Source organism: Mastigoproctus giganteus, chromosome 6 (assembly GCF_048544385.1).
Source record: "Mastigoproctus giganteus isolate SK-2022 chromosome 6, ASM4854438v1, whole genome shotgun sequence".
NCBI classification, from domain to species: Eukaryota; Metazoa; Arthropoda; class Arachnida; order Uropygi; family Thelyphonidae; genus Mastigoproctus; species Mastigoproctus giganteus.
The window spans coordinates 127,666,182-127,690,411 of record NC_143580.1 but is presented as its reverse complement, the minus strand read 5'-3'; the positions used below and the strand labels follow the sequence as shown (position 1 = coordinate 127,690,411).

General features: G+C 35.8%; 1 protein-coding gene across 1 annotated transcript in view; it reads left to right on the top strand.

The window, feature by feature from the left end:
* Positions 1-24,230, top strand: part of LOC150084568 (ribosomal RNA processing protein 36 homolog) — a 141,741-nt gene that overhangs the window by 73,346 nt on the left and 44,165 nt on the right. Inside the window, exons 6-7 of the mRNA XM_090376490.1 lie at positions 5,935-6,039; positions 16,601-16,675. Coding sequence (XP_090232616.1) covers positions 5,935-6,039; positions 16,601-16,675 — 180 coding nt within the window. The remainder of the gene's footprint in view (positions 1-5,934; positions 6,040-16,600; positions 16,676-24,230) is intronic.

The following is a 24,230-nucleotide window of genomic DNA, read 5'->3' as shown; positions in this document are numbered from 1 at the left end:
TAACATAAAAAATAAAGGTAACACAAACCTGAATACATATAAAGGCTAGTTTGATGAAATTTAAAGAACAGAAGGTATGGTAAATTTGTTTTATTTCTTTCATAAGTGAAGCATAAATGATAATAGTAAAAGATGCTGAAGGAAAGTAGTAATCGCTCTAATGAATTTAGCTCCGGAACAGTTGGAAATCAGTTTGTGCAAAGTGGCTCTCGAAATTCAAAATGACTGAACTCGTATAATTGTCTTATATCAGAAATGTTTCTCTGTACCTGTTTAATTATGTTTTTTAATTTAGTTAGATATTAATAAGTCAACCTTGAACCTGGTGTTCTTTGGAAATCAGGGCAATGTGTCTTTAACATTTAAACAAATGAAATAAATATTTAAGAAGAGCATGGTTTAACCTATTGTAAAATTACATTAATATATTTGAGGAATAATTAAGTAGTATTGATAAAATAAATCAGAAGCTCGCCACAGGCTTTATGTAGTCCTTTTATTGAACTTCTTTCTGCCCTAATCATAATTAGTTTAATCAATAAGTCTTTAAATTTACATAACATAATGGCATTAATAGTTTATATATCAGATGGGCTATCCGACAATGAAAGTTGACAGGTGAGGTAGCATTCTAAATGAATACTTTAATGTGATGTGTTAAATAACTATATCACAGGAAAATAAATTTTCCAAAAAAATAGTTTTATTGTGATTGAGAATAGATATATTTTACGAAATCTTAAAATGTTGTAGGTATTTTCTCAAAAATAATTTGAAAGCTCAATACTAGGGCAGAGCTGAGGTATGACCAAATGAATACAGGATTTACAAGCATTAATAAAGTGGGGGAGGAAGTCAGTTACTCATTCGAACATAAAGAAAAAATTAAGTCTCATTAAAAAATAAGCCAATGCCCATTAAATGTCTGTTACAAGTGGATATAACATGGCAAGGACATAATTTTCAGCAGTATACTCTTGGCCAATATTCTCTTCTTCAGGAATACCCTTTGGATAGGTTTCATACACCACATATAGGATCTGTATTCCATTTAATATTAAGGGCTGAGTTGAAATAAAAACCAGTTTTCACCCTTCTTGCTTCTCATGAGTTCTTAGCAGAGTAAGTACAGGCCCACTGTACAAAGGTCAGACAGGTATCTTCCAATGGATTAATGCCATCATCTATTCAAGACATCAAATTCAATAATCTTTCTGTCTGGAAATCCCAAATAGCTTCAGTAGAGGAGAGAAAGAAATATTAATAGAGACATCCTAGAAGGGACAACAAAAAGCTTGAGTTTACCAGCCAGCCATTTCAACATCCAGAACTGAAGCCCAAGGAGTGATTGAAGAGTAGATTGTACTGTTATGGACTAGATCAGTGGTGCCCAAACTGTGGGGTGTGACCCCTCTGGGGGTCACAGCAATTTTGAAATAAAATTATTTTTTCTGTAGAGCCTTTACTACTCGAACGAAGTCTGAGATACGAATGAACCCTATTGCCACTCTTTATTTTGTTAGGGTGATTACACTTGTGATGCAGGTGACATTCTTACTTATTGTCCACATTGAGAATACGCCTTAATTTGCTCGCTTGCTGTGGACACACAGAAAGCAGCTGACTAGTGAGACTTCTCAGTACTACTCAATTGCTGAGTAGCACAAATTGCCTATATTGCTTAAAGGCCAGAGGTGCAAATATGTGGCGGCAGTAAATATATGTTATATATGGCAAGTCTGCATGGTTGCTTTATTCTGCTTCATAATTTGGTGCTTTCATATCAGCTTGGATGTGTTTTTCATTCTTCTGCTACTTTTTATATTGCACGTTTCATTATTATTATCATTGTGTTTAAGAAGAAAAATATATTTTTATCAAAACTGCCGAGGAGTGATGACAATGTTGCTACAGATGCTTCAGAAGCTAATAAGGTAAGAAATATATCATGTGAAAATTTGGACACTAATGTTATTTCAAGTGTAGCGCAACCACCAATTTCTGGTAGAAAGACATAATATTCCAAATCAAGAGGAATGAAAAAGAATAGAAAATATCAAGAGGAATTTATGAAGTACGACTTAACTTACAGTGTTGTTGATGATGAACAACGTACTGTGTGCATAATATGTTACGAAAAACTGGCTAACGAAATCATGAAACCTATTAAATTAAAAAGGCACTGCATACGAAACATCCAGAGCTAATGAATAAAACTGAACCCTTTTTCAAAAGACACGCCCATGCCATACAAGGTCTGAAATCCTTCATGAAGAAACCTATGCAGTTCCTTTTAAAGCTTTAAAAGCATCACTGGACATTTCATATTTAATAGGAAAAAATTTGAAATCTCATACTATTGCCGAATCTCTTGTTCTCCCTGCTGCAATAAAAACGGTTTCAATTATGCATGGAAAAAAGTACAGCAACAATTTAAAAACCATTCCTCTATCCAGAAACAATCTCGTGGCATATTACACTTATCGTGGACAACATAAAATTCAATTTATTAAATCAATTGAGAGAAAGTCCAATTTTTGCAATACAGTTAGATGAATCCACAGATATTTCAAACCTTGCTGAACTTATTGTATATGTCAGATATTGCTATGAGGGAGATGTTTTGGAGGAATTTCTATTTTACAAAGCTTTGGAAGGAGGAACGACAGGTGAGAAGATTTTTGATATTATCAATATTTTCTTTCAAACAAATAATCTAACATGGAACAACTGTATTGCAATTTGTACTAATGGTGTGGCTGCATTAACAGAGGAAATTAATGTTTAAAAGGCAAAGTAAAGTAAATTGCTCCAGATATAGTTTTTAATCATTGCATTATACACAGGGAGGCATTAGTGATGAAGGAAGTGCAAACTGATTTGCACGAAATTTTGAAAGATGCAGTGTGTGATGAACTTTATTAAAAGTAGAAACTTAAATAGCAGACTTTTCACTACTTTATAATGAAATGGGATCCGCTTATGAAACGCTTCTTTTATATACGAAAGTGGGGTGATTGTCCAGTGGTAAAAGTGTTGCAACATCTTTTTGACCTCAAACATTGAAGTTTTATTGTTTTTAATCAGATGAAAATTAGAACCTTGCTCAATTGTTTACAAATCAAAAATGACTTGGAAAACTTAGTTACCTTGTTGATATATTTGAAAAACTTAATGATTTAAATTTGTCTTCAAGGACAGGGAACAAATATATTAATACTCAGTTATAAAATAGAAGCTTTCAAAAAGAAGCTTAATCTTTGGCAAGCTGAATTTGAGCGTAATGATACTGAAATGTTTCCATCTTTATCTGATTTTGTTAATAGCAATAATACTGACATTTTACAATTTAGGAATATCATTTACACCCACCTAACAATGCTAATTAAGAATTTTTCCAAATAATTTAATGTATCTCCATAAAAAAAGTTCTATTGGATTTGTGATCCCTATGCTTTTGAAATTTCTTCACCCCCTCCCCCCCATGTCATTCTTTGTGTCAATAAGATCTTCCTTTTGCTGTACTACCATACAGCAAAAGGAAGATCTTATTGACATAAAGCATTACATGTCCGTTTCAAGACTACAACTTGTGAAAAATTTTGCCTTTCTCTTCAAGATGAGTATCCGGAATTATCGAAAATGGCAATACAAACATTGCTACCTTTCGGGTCTACTTATTTATGTGAGGTTGGTTTCTCAAAATTAACAGCTGTAAAAGCAAAACAGCATTCCAGACTTGATCCAGAAGATGACATGAAATTAGCAATTTCAAATATTTACCAAATATTATCAGTCAATTTTCTTTTGTAATTGTTCATTTTTTATTGTTTTGTAATCTTAATTGAAGAATAAGAATTTGATTTGCCGTATTTAATTAAAATATTATACAATTATTTTAATGTGTAAATTAAAAAGTTAAGTTTTTATTTCTTTATTCTCGAATAAAATTTTCTGTTACATAATTTTTAAAATGCCATTTTTCTTCTCTAAAAATCTAGTCATCCTACCTTGGTGTTTACATTAAGGGGTCACGTCAGTTTTATAAAGGGGGATTGCAAGTGAAATAAGTTTGTGTGCCACTGGACTAGATGGTCAGTCCATACCTCATAAGAGACCAGAATATACAAATAAAATATTTTAGCACCCCTTTTCAATCCAACACCTTACACAAATCCACTTTGAAGCCCAGCTAGCTTTCAATAGCTTGGCCCACAATCTGGCAAAATGGTCCTTGAAAATCCATCTAGAATGTGGAGTAATCCCAAGGAACTTCTTCACTTTAGGCAACACAGGAAGAGGCAGATTGAGGATATCATTATAAATGAATATCAACATATTTGGGATATAAATGAGACTCCAGATCATGCTCCATATTTTGATTTTTCTGGACTTGATCTGTATATCAAAGCAATGTAAATAAGTTAATAGATCAAAAATAGGATTTTGGATTGCTGTTTTATGCACGGAATTTAGGTGATGATTAGCTGAAACATGAATTTCCAGAACTAAATAGTCAGCAGATGAAATCAATTTTTTTTTTTTTTTTTTAGCAAAAATGAGACAGAGAGTTGAAAAAAGGTGTGGATAAGGTACTCCCCTTCGGAATATTAACAGATGAAGCAAACACTTACCCATTCAAATCATTATAAAAGACCAAAAATCTCTCAGATAAAAAAACTCTCCAGAACTTGAAGTACCGTTCTGTTAATGCATATACATAACACTGTGATTAAAAAAGTATGCATACAGAATCAAATGCAGACATTGAAGAAAACAGCATGTAGAGCCTCCCTGGCCTTCCAAGCAAAATGGATTTCTCTGTTAAATTTAATACTTAGCATTAGTAGAGGCATATGATGCAAGAAAGCATGAGTGTATAGCATCAGACAAAAAAAAACACCTTCCCATTTCACCCCTCCTTTCACTCCAAATGCTTTAATTCTGCCTTAAACTTATTTAAGTTGTTGACCTCCACTACAACAGATGAAGTTTGTTCCAGCTATCAACCAACTGCTGGCTAAAGGCAAATTTCTGCATGTCTTTTCTATAATTGTCTTTCTTCAATTTGAATTTATGTCCTCTCAGATGATTAATATGAGTAAAAGGAAGAATCCCATCAACATTGAGCTTGCTCAAACCATTCAAGGCCTTATACACCTCAATCAGATCACCTAGTCTCTAGATGCTGCAATTTGCAGAACTTAAGCCTTTCTTGTTAACACAACCCGAGAGTGGTGCGTGGACTTTAATCCACTCACCAATCTCGTTGCCCTTCTCTGTACTCGTTCCAGCAGCTCTACATCCTTTCTAAAATGTGGCCTCTAGATCTGTATGCAGTAGTCTTTCCTCTCAGCCGATAGCAGCGTTTGTAAGCATTGTTGGCCCTGTGTTTTGTTTTTGCATCCTTTTGTTGAAGTGATTTTTTTTTTGTGTTGTGCTTTAATCAATATATTAGTTTTGATCAATATGTACAATTTACATTATAAAAATCGCATTTTAGAGAAATAAATAGCTTAGTAATATAGCAAAAATTTCAACTTCCGGGGTCTTAGAACAAATTACCAAAAAACAATGTATTATCAGATTTGCATTACAATATTTTCATGATACGATGTGTCTCTGGAATGGATTAATATTGTAAAACAGGGGTCCACTTTACACTGAACTGTTAATTTTTTCTGGAAAAGTATTTTTAACTAAGCTTAAAGAAATTTATTCATGACAATATCCATCTAAACCAGTTTTAAAATACATAAGCCATATTTTTAAAAACAAATATGGAAACAGATAATACTATTATCTGTTTGAATGCGACAGGTTGTCACAGGCAATCTTTGCATTACTGGTACCTTAAAAAATATATATATAAAAAAAGATTCATTTTCTATTCTCAGTATGCTAGTAATTGGCCTTTTTTATTTTTTCTCCTAGTTTACTAGAGATCCACGGTTTGATAACTTATCTGGAAGGTTTAGTGATCCTATTTTCAGAGAGAATTTTTCATTTTTAAACAAAATAAAACTGAGAGAAAAAGAGGTAAGTGTGGCATGCACTGTATACTTGTACCATTTTTGAGTTTAATTTTTAATATTGATATAAAGTCCTGCTTAAAAAAAAAGAAGAGTAGATCAAGTGTGATCTTAATATGGCATTATTATATGCAAGTGGACATTTAAAATTAAGGCACATTTTACTACATGTAATGAATATATTTAATAGAAATTTATCTTTGCATGTTAAAAAAACTGTGCATAATGACTCATGTCTTTGATACTCCTTCAGTAGAGTTAAAATTAGTTATTTACAAAATTTATATGTACAAATGGTTGTATTTTAACATAGTTGCGGAATATAAGACAAAGGGATTAAAAATTCACATTGATAAGGAAGTGTGTATCAGTGCAATCAAGGGAAACAATTATTTTAAGTGACCACTGAAAATTCTGGGGTCATAACATAGTTTTTAATCTGTAAAATTGCTAAATATGTATTAAATGTATTCAGCTATCTCATAAATACATTTAGAAAAGTATGTCTTAATTATAAAAAATATATTTTTTTCATAATCTTTATTTAATATTGTGTGTATTTCTTGTTTTGTAATTAAAAAAAATGCACAACACACACACACAATAATAATAAACATGACCAGGTAGCCAGGATAATACATCAGAAGATAGTGAGGAAATACCAGTTGATCAAAGAATGTACCATATTACAAGCACGAACCCAGAGCAATACTAGAAACCCCCAGCCCACAGGCTGTACTGGGACCACGCCATAACATGGAAAAGAAGAAATAGGGGCATTCTTTAACACATTGGAATGACAAAGAAAGAAAAGTAATGGACTGAGATTTAAATGGCATGGTAAGAAATGACAATTATGTCTACAGAGATATTTTGGTAAAATTTGGAGAGAAAGATGACCTAATGAAAAAAATGAATAAATGAAAAGGATTCATTTATTGCCACTAGAATCCGATGCAAATCATGCACTCATATCTGGAAGAAGCATAATAAAACAAAAAACATAATTGAACAAACATGCTGAAGATATTTTCATGAATTAAGTTAAACTGGGAAAGGAATTGTTAATAGAATTGTATGGAGCACATTTTGAACCAGCATTTATAGTCAAAGGAAAGAAGGAAAGTTCTTTGCTGAACCCAAATATGTAGAAAATATTTAAAGATGATTTTTCAGGAATGTGTATTCTACTCTCTAAATAAACAATTTCTATAAATTGTTAGATATTCTGAGTATATGTCCCAAAGAGTAGAATAAATATAAAACATTAATTAATCTGCTTGCATTCCTGTAAGGTAAACAAGCTTAAGTAGTTCAGATGGTTTTGTGAAAACCCCAAACACAAACGGTACTAACTTATAACTTATTACTGTGCAAAGGAAGGATATTCAAAAAATAGAAGATGAAAGTATAAATGAGGAAGAAGAAAAGTTGTCTGTCGGTTTGAGGCTTGAAGTTGGCTGGTAAATGGATACTGACTAGCTGCAACATGTGTTTGGACCGGTTTGGAAGAGGTGGGAGAATTACTGATGCCAATTCAGAACAGTGCCATCTGGAAGAGATGGACCATTAATTAACTGGACTTCCCTCTTTTGAATGGTGTCTAGAAGCCTGAGAGAGGTTTAGGGTGGGGTGGGGAACCTTAGAAATGTCAAGAGCAATTGCTTGAGTTTTGCCAAACTTTTCCATTGAATTTATCTATAGATGGATAACACAAACCAATATATCACCAGTAATCAACAAAAATCTATATTGATCTGATGGAAAGTTTTGAGTTAGCAATTAACAGATTCATCCATTACTTGGAATAAGTAGGCATAAATGCAATGGGGCAATAACTGGATGGAAATGATTTTTCACCTTTTTTTAGGAACAACTGGCTGGATATGAGAATTTAAGGAATTTAACAATGGAATTTAAGAAAATGTAAAAGTGACAAGAGCAGAAGCAAGCTGAGGGGCACAAGTTTTGAGAAGTGCAGAAATGCCATCAGGACCTAGAGCTTTCTTGGCATCATGATTGTTCAAAATTCTTCTGACATTCTTTTGATGTAAGGCCACAGGAAGCATTGAGTGGAGGCACTGGGAATGGTAGGAACTGGTTTACCAGAATTGTCAATGCAAGACTTAGAAGAGAAGGTTGTTATTTACTTGGTTTTATCTTTAGCTGAGGGGGCTTTAGAGAGGTAGGAGTATATCTGTACAAAGGTTTTAGCCAAGAGACCAGAATACTTGACTACCATATCAACAAGAAACAAGTTTTCTACTCTTAGCCTTTCAAAATCTAAATTGGATTGATTAATAACTACTTTTCAAATGTTGTGGCAGAAAATGAACCTGGAGATTTAGATGCCAACCAATTCTGATATGCAATGTTCTTGTCTTGAACAGCCTTATCACATTTATTGAAAAACCAAGGTTTAGATAAAGGATGAGGTTTTAAGATGGAGTTTGGGATAGAGCATTGGTTCCGAAACTTTGAAAGCTCGAGGGCCCCTTCTATAAAGGAAATATTTTGACGGACCCTCTTATTTTTAGTTGTTAGTTTGTAGACAGTAATTAATAAACTACAATAATAATAAACAACTTTTTTTTTCTTTAAAAATCATTTTTATTATAAAACAATTACATTTATTTATAATCTTAATAAATTGTATGGGTATGTATACAATAATTATGCATTTTGGTTGCTGTGCGATGGATGATGTTGTTTCTTTGCCACAAGATTTACAATGTTAAGTTCAATATTTGACATGTTGATTGATTCTCAAGTCATGTTCCACATTCAGTCGGTTTTGTTGTTTATTTTTTATATATAGCAACATGGAGAAAGCCCGCTCACAAAGGTAAGTTGTACAAAAGGGAAGTAATTTCTGAAGGGCTTTATCTGATAATTCTGGATAAATATTTCTCACTGATAACCAAAAATTAGGGAGACTGTTTTGTTTGAAAACAAGTCTTAAGGAACCATCACACGATAGCTGTGCAAGTTTATCCTGTTCAGAAATTGTCAAATTGTTGATTTCGTGAATATTTTTGCAACTAAATGAGTCCCTAATCCAGCTTTTATTCGATTCTGGTTGAGGAAAGTGTCTGAAAGTTTCTTTTAAAATTTTCAAGTGTACGGTAAAAAATTTCAATTATATTTTCATGCACTTTTTCTGTGAATTTTACAAAATTAAATAGGGTTGGAAAGGAATCAAAAACATTCTTTTTAAGTCGATTCTCCCACAATTCTATTTTAAAAACGTCTACAGTCGTTCCTTGCAAACCTAGATTTAGTTCATTTAAGTAACAAAAAATATCAGCTAAATATGCAACCTTCACTAGCCAAGAGAAGTCATTAAAACGCTCTTTCAAAGGGTAATTTTTTTGATCAATTAAAAATACTCTTATTTCGTCACGAAATTCGAAAATGCGATTCAAAACCTTCCCACGAGACAATCAATGAACTTCAGTATGTAGTAGTAGTAGTAGTTGTTTATGATGGCTTCCCATTTCATTACATAAAACTTGAAAAAATTCTACTATTTAGTGGGTGAGCCTTAATAAAATTTGCCACACAGATATAACTTCATCCAATGTTTTTAAATCTGTCGATATTTTATTGACAGCAAGTGATTTACGATAGATGCGCTGACTGGGCTATCCAGGTGGGTAAAGTGCCTGCCTGGCAACCCAAAGGTCGCGGGTCCAAATCTTGCCTCTGGCTTGAATCAGAGTAAAATGCAAAAACTTTGGGAGGTGCATTATGGCCACAGAAGCCGATCTGCCAACAACTAACAAAAAAAAAAAAAAAAAAAAACAGTGGATGCAACAGTGTGTGTCCAGATTGCATTTGGTGCTTCATTTTGAATTAAACTAAACATCCCACTTACTTTTCCAGTCATAGCTTGAGCGGAATCTGTACTAATGCCAACACATTTTGACAAATTTAGTTCATTCATTTTTAGAAATGATTTAAACAAGTGAAAAGTGCTTGCCCCGTAGTGCTAGTTTGAAGAGCTTTACAAAATAAGAAATCTTCATGAAATTTACCGTCATATTTGTATCGAATGAAGGCAAGTAAATTAGCATTGTTGGAAATTTCCGTACTTTCATCAAGTTGCAGTGAAAAATACTGACTCTTTTGCGGCTCTATCTCCCACCATTCGTGTAACCATTATCTTTGGGGCAGGTAGAATTAACTTCTTGACAACTGAGGTTTTCCTGATTTTGCTATTAAGAGAGAGACCTCATATGATACAGTAATGGCCTGTTGATTGTTACTACTAGTCACGGTTTTTCCTATGAGTTTCTGAGTTGCTTGCAATTCTTTTAATTTCATTTGAAAAAAATCAATCGATTTATCAGCGTATTGTTTATGTTTGGTGTCCAGGTGGCACCTAAACATTTGATAATATGTCCAAAGCATGTGACACATAAAGGAATGTCAACACAAGTACTTGTAAATCCAAATGTTAAATATTCTGCAGAGTACTTGTGTGTTTTGTGCGTTGGTGTTTTCTTTAAAGTTTCTGAAGTTGAACAAGGCGTGCCGCCGTCATCAGATGACTCTGAATTATTCCCGCTTTTACGTTTTACTGTTGTACTACTTTTTAACCAACGATCAATTTCCAGGAATAATAAATATAATTTAAATACTAATAAAATATCAATAAAAATCGTATATAAGTATAAAACAACACTGTTCAACTTACCTCAATTTTTCAACAACTTTTGCGATGTAAGGAACAGACTCAAACTGTATTCGTGGCCACAAAATCAGGCAACTGACAATGAATGCTGTCACCACAGATGGGGCATGCGGAACTGGAAAAGGGCAAGAATTGCTTGTTCCCAAGCACGCGCAGCATGGTGATTGGTAAAATGCAAAGTTTCCCAGAACAACTCTTATTGTCGAGATCAGTTCGTGGTTATCTTAATCTGATAGCAGAACTGCTTCGTATGAACAACTGCTAGAAAGAAAGAATCACAACTGAGACAACTAACGAATTCAGGGAAGTAATTTAATTTTTCACCTGTAGACCCCCCCCCCCCTCCCCCATCATGCTCTCACGGACCCCTAGGATCCGTGAGACCATAGTTTTGGAATCACTGGAATAGAAGATTCTTGTAGTGATAAAAATCCCTACAAGAATAATTCTAATGACATGATCTGAGCCAATGTTCACGTCTGATTTAAAACAGTAATTCAACCAAGTAAAAGGAGAAAAATCTTGCATGTCATGCCATTTTGCTTTTTTATAATGTCAAGCAACACACGGCTAAGAATGGCCAAGAGAGAAAGGAGAAGAGACCATCACCAATTTGTGATCTGGGATGTCTAGAGGGACCACTCACCTTGATTGTGTACTTTGAAGGATATTTGTGAGAAAAGATCGAGTGCTAGGTGCTTCTTTAGGATTGTCTAGCATTAGCATTCGTAAAGGCACATGATGCAAGAAAGCAAGCTTATATAGCATCAGCCAAAAAAAAAACCCTTCTCATTTCACCTATCCACCCACACATTTATCCTATAACTGCCTTTCCTCAATTTGAATTTATGCCCTCTCAGGCGATTATTCTGAGCAAGAGGAAGAATCCCATCAGCATTGAGCATGCTCAAACCATTCAAAGCTTTATACACCAAGATTTGCAAAATTTAAGCCTTTCTTCATAACAGCAATCCTTTGTTCCATTCATTAATATTGTTGCACTTCTCTGCACTCTCTCTAGCAGCTCTACATCCTTCCTAAAATGAGGCCTCCAGACCTGTATGCAGTACTCAAGGTGTTGCCTGACCATAGCCTTATACAAGGGAATAATCATCTCCTTATCTCTGCTAGAAAAATTCCTGTATATCGTTGACAAGACACCATGAGCTACTCTTGCAGACCATCTGCACTGCTCAGAAAACTTCACATCTGCCTGCACAATTACCCCATGGTCCTTTTCATTCTCTACCACTATCAGTGTAGTACCACACAGTTGATATGTTACTCTGGGGTTACTGCTTCCCATATGCAGTACTTTACATTTGTCAATGTTAAACTTCAGTTGCCACCTCTCAGCGCATCTGCTCAACTTTTCTAGATCCTGTTGCAGCACCGTACTGTCATTAACGACCCTGCTGACCTTCGTATCTTCTGAAAACTCTGATATTAAGCCTGATATACCATCGTCAATATCATTAATATTTACAGAAAACAACAATGGACCCAACACTGAACCCTAGAGATTCCACTAATAACATTAGTCGATGAAGTGCAGTGTCCATTGATTACCACTGTCTTCTCCCACTCAACCATCCCTTTATCCATAGTAGCAATTTGCCTCCAGTGCCACATTGCTCCAATTTGTGCAGCAGTCTTTCATGTGCAACAGTATCAAAAGCCTTTCTCCGATCTAAATATATGATGTCAAAATTATTCTTTGCATCCAGTTCCTTTGTGACTACATCATAGTAGCCAATCAAATTGGTCTTCCCCCTTAAAAAACCAATGATGTGTCTGAGCTGTAACTGAAGTTTTGTCTAAATGATCCTGCAGTGCTTCTTTAACCAGTGCCTCCATTAATTTCCCTCGGACAGAAGTCAAACTAACAGGTCTGTAATTACGTGCGTCACCCTTTGATCAGTCTTTGTGAATTGGTGTCACATTTGCACATTTCCAGTCCAAGGAAGCTCTCATAATTATGGTTAAGGGTTTGCTTACTTCCTTTGCTCCTCCTTTAATATAACTGAACAGATCCCATCCACCCCAGGTGCCTTTCTTATGTTTATCTTTAACAGTTCTCCTTCACTTTGCTCTCAATTATTACAAAATCATCTGGTTCACTGCCAGAGTTTAATTCACCTCTGGCATTCCCCTCCCTGAATAACTCCTCATGTGAGAATGTAAATGCAAAATATTCATTTAGTTTGTTAGCTACCTGAGCAGGATCATCAACAGTTGAACCATCGATATCAAGTGGACCAATCTGATTCATCCCCTTCCTTCTAGAGTTTACATAAGTAAAAAACTGTTTTTGATGTTAGTTTAACTTCTGTTCCAGGGAAATTAGTGGAGGCACTGGTTAAAGAAGCAATGCAGGATCATCTAGACAAGACTTCAGTTATTGTTCGGACACAGCATGGGTTTGTTAAGGGAAAGTCTTGTTGCAAAGAATAATTTTGATAGCATATATTTGGATCTTAGGAAGACTGCTGCACAAATTGGAGCAGTGTGGCATTGGAGGCAAATTGCTACTATGGATAAAGGGATGGTTGAGTGGGAGAGTGATAATCAATGGACACTGATCTTCTTGGACTAATGTTATTAGCGGAGTCCTGCAGGGTTCATTGTTGTTTTCTGTATTTATTAATGATATTGATGATGGTATATCAGGCTTAATGTCCAAGTTTGCAGACGATACGAGGGTTTCCAGGGTTGTTAATGACAGTGCGCTGCTGAAACAGAATCTAGAAATGTTGAGCTGATGAGCTGAGAGGTGGCAACTGAAGTATAACATCAACGAATGTAAAGTACTGCATGTGGGAAGCAGTAATCCCAGAGTAACGTACAGTCAGTTCTGCTATAATTACATTTTCGCAATGCGATTTTCGCATTCCCTCATGTGCGATTTCATCTGCGAGTTACACGATGTGAACGCAAAACCTAGCACCAAGCTGAAAGTAGTGTCTTGCACGCACAGCAATACATACAAGTTTACAAAGCTTAAAAAATGTCAAATGTGTGAGAGGTATATTTCCCATTTACTGTAGTTGTATAGTCAGACTCACTGTTGTCTTTTACTGTATTCACAAAGATAACGTGTGATATTATAGGCCGACTCGTTTTCAGAAGCTTACATTTTTTTGCTCAAACAGAAATTTCATGAGCTGTGCTAGTGTGAGCAGAGGAGCATATTTCTGGAGGTCACTACCATAAAACTATAAAAACAATTTATAGTTCCATGTTTATTGGGCACTTAATGCTTTCTAATTATAAACCATCAGTAAACTCTATCTTACTGCATTTTCCATAATACCGATAGTTGGAATTCTGTGGATTTTCATGTTATTTTGTGAAATGTGTTTCTCCTTCCATGAAATCTTCAATCATATAAAAAACATAAATGAATTTTCAGAACCTTCTCTTCATTCCTATTTTTTAAGCTTCACAAACTTGTTACTCCATATCTTACTTGTGCAATTTGTGCATCCTGTGTTCGTCATTATTGATTGCTTATCTTTTTTACTGTTTTTAATTTTACAATCTAAAGAAAAGAAAAAAAGAATGTCAGTAAACAAAAATATCAATCAAACAAACAAACTTCATATCTTGTCAAGGTGAAGTGCTGTATTTACTGTAATATTTATTTATTAGAAATTTAAGATGTTTAAACCTGTGTTAGCATTTTTATTGGGTTTCTAACTTTTTTTTTTAGTGTTTTACTTACCAGACCGAACTTTTTTTTTTTTTTTTTTTTTTGAGTGCTTTGCTTTGCCCCTATCCCTATTTTCCCCATAAGCCCTGTTGTTTTTAATGCATGAAATACCATAACGCGGAGATTTTTAGGAACACATGTACCACGTTATAGCAGAACTGAGAATGAAAAGGACCTGAGGGTAATTGTGTAGGCAGATATGAAGTTTTCTGAGCAGGGCAGATGGTCTGCAAGAGTAGCTCATGGTGTCTTGTCAATGATATACAGGAATTTTTCTAGCAGAGATAAGGTGGTGATTATCCCCTTGTACAGGTAGGACCCGTTTTATGGCAGAGTTAGGTTCCAGCAAAACAGGGTCTTAAAATGAAAAGTTGAAAAACAAGACCAAATTATAATGTAATTGAATGAGATAGGTTCCAAATTTCTCAATTTTCCCAAGTATGTAAAAAGATTGGGAAATTTGCAACCTATCTCATTCAATGACATTATAATTTGGTCTTGTTTTTCAACTTTTAATTTTAAGACCCTGTTTTGCTGGAACCTAACCCTGCCATAAAACAGGTCCTACCTGTACAAGGGGTTAATCACCACCTTATCCCTGCCAGAAAAATTCCTGTATATCATTGACAAGACACCATGAGCTATTCTGTTCTTTATAAATAATTAAATATTTTAAACACTTAATATACGTTTTCTTTCTACTTACTTTGGTCCTGTGGAGTCATCGCTTGAGTACGTATTTACTTCACTGATATTTTATGTGACAGTGGCATAATGGGGCAACATTAATGGGAGATACCTGGTTGAGGGTTCCTTTCCTTTTTTTGTCAAGAACTGTAGTATTGACATCTGGCATGACTTCCTACTTCTTTCTTCCAAGATGTTATAGTAGGGCTTCAATATCATGTTGACACCTGTTTGTATGCCATGGCTACGTTCCCAATCAGGATCATTATCACAAAGTTCCTCAAATCCACTTCGAATTTTGGTAAGAGCACTCTGAATGTTTTGTTTTTAATGTTCTGATTGGCGTCAACTCTTCCACTCCATCTGGTGTGTCAGCCTCATGTTGTTGAAGTTGCACAGTCAGTTCCTCCAATTCCTCCCTCAAAAGTTGCTCACCATGACTCTCCAGCAACCTGTCAACATCATCTGGATCAATGTTGTCAATGTCAACATCCTTAGCCATGCGAGAAACATCTTTAGCCACTTTCGAAACTGGCTCAGTCCTTACAAAATCAGTCACTGCTGTGGGCCACAATTTACGCCAGATGGCATTCATGCAGGACTGTGACACTTCTTCCCAGGCAGAATCATTTCATTTGGAACAAGTGGATGGGTGAAATGAGGTTTGTTGTTTGTTTGTTATTTGGTTTTTAGGAGCATTAGCAACTAAGGCCATATTGCTCAGGGGATATGCAGTGGTCATTCCCTGACCTTTCTGCATCCTCCGTATTTGGTGGTCACGGGCTTGAACCCCGGTCTAATCGAAGTGTGTGCTACGAAGTTTTGAAAAAAAAAAAAAAAACAAAAAACTTGAAGTTTTTTTTTTTTTTTTTTTTGCTGATGCTATATAAGCTTGCTTTCTTGCATCATATGCCTTTACTAATGCTCGCATCAACATATGATCACTGCCACATAGTTGTTCCTTTATCTGGATATTCCTAATGCATGAAGAGTTACTGCTGATAATAAGATTGAGCATTGCCTTCTTGTTGCCTCTAACTAAAACCTCATGGTTTTTTTTTTTTTTTTTTAATTTCTGGCTTTATATCGAGGGTTTAATGTCAAACAACATTAACTACAAAATCGTTTTGTAGTAAACATTTTTGTAATTAACCAAGAAAAAGTCATTTGACATTTTCTTTGTTTACCAGAAATGTGCTTATAGCCCAAGCTAACTTGTAAAGTACTAGAGAGATATAGCTATGTGACATAATATGCATTGTTTATATAAAGTAAAACTAAAGTTATCTTAAAACAAAAATGCAGTTTTCTAGTTAATGTTGTTTGATACTAAACCCTCTATTTTATAAAATGTTTTAGTCATGAAAAAAAAAGTGTCCATAAAAGTAATAAAGCTAAATTGTACTCTTTCAGATGTATAAAGATTATGATCTTGATAGAAAATGCAATTAACATTACTTTTGAAAATTTCAGGAGCTGCAGAAAGAATTGAAGAAAACAGAAAATCCAAAAAGAAGAGGACACATTAAATATCTCCTCCAGAGAATTGTAAATATATGCTTCTCCCCTCCGTTTTTTTTTTTTTTTTTTTGGAAAACTGAAATGATTTCACATTTTAAATAATTTATGAACTGAACAACAAAATATTTATTATTTCTTTTTTTTTTTTGATAGCAGGTGCTTTCAGTAGCTCTGTTTAGGTAAAATCTTATAACACAGAAATTGAGACCACCTTTAATTTCAAACCATTTTTAAACCAGTGAAAGTTAAGTTGCAACTTTTTATTTTGTCCTTGATATATTCATAACCAGCCTAAACAGTAAATTGCTTTTAACCCTCCAACTCCCCTTCCCCTTTCCAATTCGTTATCCATTAACCTCAATCAAAAATATTTTTGGTTTGGCCTCTGTGAAAAGCTTAGCCTTCTAAAAAAGGTTAAGCTTTCGTATACATGGATATAATTACTGTGCCCCAAGCAGTGTACTACCACTGTAGTTCCAGATGTGTTGTGAATTTCTTTAGTGAAGCGGAGAAATAGCTTGAAATGATAAAAAAGAAAAGCTTATTTTTTGTGAATGAAAATTCACAAAAAATATGCCCATAGTTCCCAAAAAGTATGCCCATAGTTCCTGCCAAAAAATGCATACTTTTTGTCTAGCAAGAGTATACATTCTTTAGACATACACAATACTCCCACCCCAAGTAATCCTTCAGCTTGTAAGCTTTTAATAACATTTAATCCCATGAGCCCAGACAATCCTCATCTCTGCACTGATTCACTAGATTTCCTCTTTAGCGATTTAATTCACTACTATATGTCAGTGATACTTTTATTTGTGTCCTTTGATAATAGCTACCAACTCGTGGACTTATGAGACTGTCTTTTTTGCAAAAGATCAACTTTCTCTTTTCTTTTCACAAAAAATAATAAAAATGTCCTAATTTGATTTTTTTTTTTTTTTTTTTTTTTTGTGAATTTCTGCTCATTATTGTTGAGGAATTGGCCATCAGGTTCTGTCATAGTTTATGTTGCAGAATATAAACAAGCATTGATGGTGTTCTATGCAATAATTTCTAATTAACAATGTCTTTAATGAAAATTTCAGAAGACATATACACAAGATTTTCCATGTGTTGTTGTGAAATCTGAAAAAAGCTTGTCTTGTTTACCATATGCAGATGTAATATTTTGATTTCAAACAATGGGAAACAACAAATATATTCAGACAATTTCAAAGAAATAAGCATAACAACAGGTATCGTGCAATTCATAGAAAGGAGTGCAAAAATAATGTTGATTTTCATGTTGACAATGATGTCATATGTGACAGGTTTGCATCTAATTTGCATCATAGAACACAATTCTTTCTCTTGGTTGTGTGATCATGCAGGCACCTTATTCAGAAATGTTTCCTGAATAGGGTTGGCATTAGCATTAGTAGAGACATATACAAGAAAGCAAGCTTAATACATTATCAGCCACAAAAAAAAAAAAAAAAAAAAAACCTTTCCGTTTCACCCAGCCATTCACTCCAAATGTTTGTCTAGTTCTGCCTTGAATTTATTTAAGCTGTCAACTTCTGCAATAACAGATGGAAGTTTGTTCCAGCAATCAACCACCTGCTGGCTAAAGGCAAATCTCCACACATCTATTCTACAACTCTTTCCTCGAATTTGAATCTCTGCCTCCCCCGAGTGTGCAATCTCAGCAAGAGGAAGAATCTCATTAGCATTGAGCCTGCTCAAACCATTCAAAGACTTGTATGCCTCAATCAGATCACCTCACAGGTGCCTAGTCTCCAGATGCTGCAATTTGCAGAACTTAAGCATTTCTTGGAAAGAGCAGCCCATTGTTGCACTCACAATCTCGTTGCCCTTCTCTGTACTCATTGAATGATGCTTCCAGCCCTGCATGCAGTACCAAGGTGTGGCCTGTCCATTGCTTTATACAAGAGGATAATCACCTACTTATCCCTGCTAGCAAAATTCCAATATATCATTGACAAGACCCCATGAGCTATTCTTGCAGCCTGTCTGCAAAGCTCAGAAAACTTCATATCTGACTGCACAATTACCCCAAGCCTTTTTCATTCTGCACTACCCTGAGCGTAGCAGTGTACAGTTGGTACATTACTCTCAGATTACTGCTACCTATATGCAGTACTTTGCATTTGTCACCTCTCAGCCCATCTGCTCAACTTTTCTAGATCCTGTTACAGCAACATACTGTTATCAGCAACCCTACCAACCTTTATATTGTCTGCAAACTTGGACATTAAGACTGATATACCTTCATCAATATCATTGATAAATACAGAAAACAACATTGGACCCAACACAGAGCCTTTGGGGACTTCACTAAGAGCAGTGTCCACTGATATCCATTCAACCATCCCCTTTATTAGATGGACTGGGTCAAAAATTCTTACCAGGTAAAACAATGGAATATTGGAGGTAAGAATGTAATATTGAATATCACATCGGCCTCCAGTCCACCGGGGTTTCACCAGTATGTCTTATGGCCAGTCCGCCTCTGCCAGTGCCTCCGTAGCCAGGTGGGTAGGAGCAGAAGTGTGTAGTGCACTCTTCTTGATTAGACCTGGGTTCGAGCCTGTGACTACCAAATACGGAGGTGCGGAAAGGTCGGGGAATAACCACCGCATATCCCCGGAGTAATATAGCCTTAGTTGCTAATGCACCTAAAAATCAAACAACAACCGCCTCTGCCTTTATCCATAGCAGCAATTTATTAAAACATCTCTTTATTCATTGCTCTTAATGCCATACTGCTCCAATTTGTACAGTAGTTTTCCATGTACAACAGTATCAAAAGCTTTTCTAAAATCCAAGTTTATGATATCACAATTATTTTTTTGCATCCAGTTCCTTTGTAACCACATCATAGTATCCAATCAAATTGGTCAGACAAGACTTTCCCTTAACAAATGCCAGGTGGGCAGGAGCAGTAGTGCATAGCACACGCTTCTTGATTAGACCAGGGTTCGAGCCCATGCCCACCAAATACGGAGGATGCGGAAAGGTCAGGGAATGACCACCGCATATCCCAGGAGCAATATGGCCTTAGCAGCTAATGCTCCTAAAAACCAAAAAAACAACAAACAAACAAGCAAACAAACAAACCCTTAACAAACCCATGCTGTGTCTGAATTATTACTGCAGTCTTGTCGACATGATCCTGCAATGCTTCTAACCAGTGATTCCATTATTTTCTCCGGAACAGAAGGTAAACTAACATGTCTGTAATTACTCGTGTCACTCTTTGAGAATTGGGGATACATTTGCACATCTCCAGTCCTTGTGGACCTCCGCTGAGTCCAAGGATGCTCTCATAATTATGGCTAAGGGTTTGCTTACTTCCTTTGCCACCTCCTTTAACATGACTGGATAGACCCCTTCCACCACAGGTGTTTTTCTTATGTTTAACTTCAATTTCTCCTCCACTTTGCTCTCAGTTATTACAAATCATTAAGCTCCCTGTTAGTTTATTAAACTTCTGTCCTCCACAACCATCAATATCAAGTGGATCAACATGATTCATTCCCATCCTTCTAGAGTTTGCATAAGTAAAGAAGTCCTTGCTATTTTTCTTAGCATTCGTTGCCAAAGATTTCTCATAATCTGCCTTTGCTTGCCTAATCTCCTTTGTGACTTGAATACAGACTAGCTTACATCTACCATAGGCTTCTGTGTCACCTGCTAATTTATATGTACTCCGTGCATTTTATTTCTCAACCACGAATCTCATTAGTTCATCTGACATACATTTAGGCATAAACCTTGAACAGTATTTTTTTTAAAAAAAGTGGGAACAAAAAGTCTAGTAACTTCCAAGATTACTTCCTTCAATGCTTCCCATTTAGAATTTGCTGTTGGTAACATCATCAGCTGGTCCCACTGTATAGAAATTAAAAAAACGGTCTGAAACCACTGTAGTCACCTACGAAAGCAAAAACCCTTCCCTTTACCCCTGATGGTAGTTACATCTTTTGCACAAGTTCCAGTATTTTTTTGTCTAAGGAAGTGCACCCAATTGACAACCCATGTCAATTGGGTGCACTTCCTTAGATTTTTTGTCTCTTAACTAACAGCATAGCCTCTCCTCCCTTTTTATCCTGTCTGTCCTTTCTGTATACATTATACTCCCCAAATTCTAATGGTGCACTCCTTATCCGTGTGTGACGCCATGTCTTTGATATCTCAGCAATATCCACCTTTGATGTCTTGACCAGCACTTCAAATTCATCAAATTTATTTACTATACTCCTAGTATTGGTGTATATTCGAGTTTACATGCACCTGTTCTTACTCTTAGTTACCCTAACACAGCCCATGTATTTACTTGTTTCATGATAACTCCAGTAGTCCTTGAAATTCTCAGCATCTCGTTCTCAAGGCTGTTGCTCATTTCGATAAAAGCAGGGCAAAATTCACTTTCACCGCTTCTTGTGGCTGTTATTAATCTATTAGTCTGTGTATCCCCACCAAGCTAGCAGTGATCCAATCCACCTAACACTGCCTCGATAGCATCAGCAAATATTCTTGCACCCTCTCTATTTAAGTGTATCCCATCTCTGTAGAAGCAGTCTCTCCCGTTAACAAGCACAGACCATGCTGAGAAACATTCTACCCTATGAGCCTTGCACAATCTCTCCGGGGCCGAATTGATTGACAAGGCTATCATCAAATGTTTCCTCCTATCAAGTCTGGGCAGAATTGCAAACATTTTCAAATTTAACCCTAACGCGACTTTTTTTCAACATTTGCCTGTACTTTTTAAGTAAGTTCGCAGCTCTCCTATTCTTAATGTCATTAGTGCCAGAGTGTAAAATATTGCCCTTTGTGCCCTTAAAAGATATCTGCTCTACATCATCAACTTTTGCCCCTAGCAGACATACCCTGGTCCTATTCCACCTATCCTTTTTGCACAATATATTTCTCATCTCCCTGACAGCTAGTCATCAACAATAACTAGCTCAGACCAGCACATTCTGCCTTGAAGATTGCCGCTGTGTTGCGTGATGTTCAAGTGCAAGCTCTAGCATTGAGTTGGGTAGCTGAGAGCTTGAGAGGGCCCCCCATTTTATTTCCTTCGAGGGCATCTATCCTACTCTTCAAACTCTGATAGATGCCCATCAGAATGCTTAGTTGGCACCTAATTTCTTGACACTCTCTGCACCTGGCACACACAAAGACATCCTCCTTGGCTAGATCTTTTTCTGTTCCAGAAATTCTGCAACATTTCACAAGTTGCACATTTTTTTTAGGCTGCGATGCATTGGTGAATCACTCCCTTCAATTCTCCCCCAAGCCACAGCCCTCTCGCTACTTTGTGCACATTGCTTTGCTGCTCTAGTCTGGGACATGATTTCCATATAAATACAACTTAATTATCAATGTAAATTAATATGGTTAATAAATTTAATTGATTAATTGACAACTGGGTTGTAGAAGAACAAAAATAGCAGGCAGTGTTCATGAAATTGCACAGATAGGGAAAGAAGTGGTAATGATACCTCTTGAAAATGGATCATTTTTGATTGCTTCAGGTGGGTAATCAAAGTAATTCCAAGCTATATCCCATTGTGGTGACCTTTCGTACTAATAATATTTTTTAAAAAATGTCAAATCAAAAGCAGTGTGGTGTCATTGCTAGCATTGGAAGGTGACATAGCAACATTTGACATCTTCTGAACAACCTAAAAGTATACGGGATTCCTTCAAAAATTTTGTGGCACTTAGTGTTAATAATGTGCCTGTTATATTAGGTCTAAAAGCTAGAGTAGCATGGGTATGAAAAGAGGAGAGTGAGCACTTGATCTTAATAGGCTGTCCTTGTCATCTTATTAATTTGTGTGCTGAAAAGAGATCTGCTTGCCTACCTGTGAAAGTGGTTGAATACTTTGTAGAAATTTACCGCTGTCTAGAAATAATTATTAAAAAAGAAAGATAGATATAAACAATTTTACCTGATACACTGCACTGAAAGTAAACAAGACTTGGAAGCATGTGTATGTGTTGGCCAACATGTTCGCATGCTTCTTGTGTGGTTAAATTTGTAACTAAAAACTTGTAGAATAGAAGCAGCATTTGACAAGTCCATTTAAAGAAGTGGTGAGAAAAGCAATATGAGCACTGTACAATTACCAAATTAAGAAGTACAACAAGAAGTCAGTGTGTGGCACTAATGACTGCTCTGACTTGTATTCAAATCCAGCTCATTATCCAGAAGTTTTGGTTGTTTTTGTGCTTCCTTAGCACTAATTGGTCATAGTGCACCAGTTCACATGGCACTAGTTGTGATTTTTATCAATGAGAAACATAGGTTTCTTGGCAGTGTACTTATTTAAAGAATAAACACAGTGAGTACAGTATTTTGATAATATGCATATGTTCAGAATTATGAAACATGCAGTGGTGCTAAGTCAGCACCCAGTCACAAACAGTACCACATTTTTTATTTTTTATACCTCATGATACTGAAAAGTTGCAGAGCTTTTCTTACCATGGAATAGTAGTAGTAATAGCAAATGATGCAAGAAAGCAAGTTTATATAGCATTGGCCAAAAAAAAAAAAAAACACAGTTCACCCATCCAATACCTTCCAGGAATTTGTCTAGTTCTCCTTTGAATTTATTCAACTCATCAACTTCCACAACAGATGGAAGCCTGTTCCAACAATCAACCACCTGCTGGCTGAAGGCAAACTTCTGCACATCTATCCTGCAGCCATCTTTTCCTCGTGTGTAGTCTCAGAAAGTGGAAGAATGCAATTACATTCAGCTTACTCAATCCATTCAAGGCTGTAAACACCTCTATCAAATCTCCCCACGGGTGCCTAGTCTCGCGACACTGCAATATTCAGAACTGAAGCCTCTTTAGATAAAAGCACCATCTCCACCCGTTCCAGCAGATCTACATCCTTTCTAAAGTAAGGCCTCCAAACCTGTATACACTACTCCAGATGTAGCCTAACTATGGCCTTATTCAAAGGGGTAATCACCTCCATATCCCTGTTAGCAAAGTTCTGTATATCATTGACAAAACCCTGTGAGCTCTCCTGGCAGTATGGCTGCACTGCTCAGAGAATTCCATGCCCCAGGTCTTTTTCATTCTCCACTAGCCTGAGTGTAGTACCACACAGTTGATAAGTTACTCTGAGGTTACTGCTACCCATGTGCAGTACCTTGCATTTCCCTATGTTAAACCTTGACTGCCATTTCTCAGCCTATTGACCCAATTTTCCTTAGATCTTGTTGCAGTAGCTCATCCTGATGACTGTTGTTAACCACCCTGCCAACCTTTGTATCATCTGCAAACTTAGACATTAAGCCTGAAAAACCTTCATCAATTTCATTGATAAATATTGACAACAAAGGACCCCAGACAACCTTCATGAACTCCACTAATAAAATTAGTCCACGAAGAGCAGTGCCCATTGATAATCACTGTCTTCTTCCACTTAACCATCCCTTTATCAAAGCAGTAACTTGCCCTTATTGCCACAGTTTGTACAGCTGTCTATTATGTGCAATAGTATCAAAAGCCTTCCTGAAATCCAAGTATATGATGTCAAAATTATTTT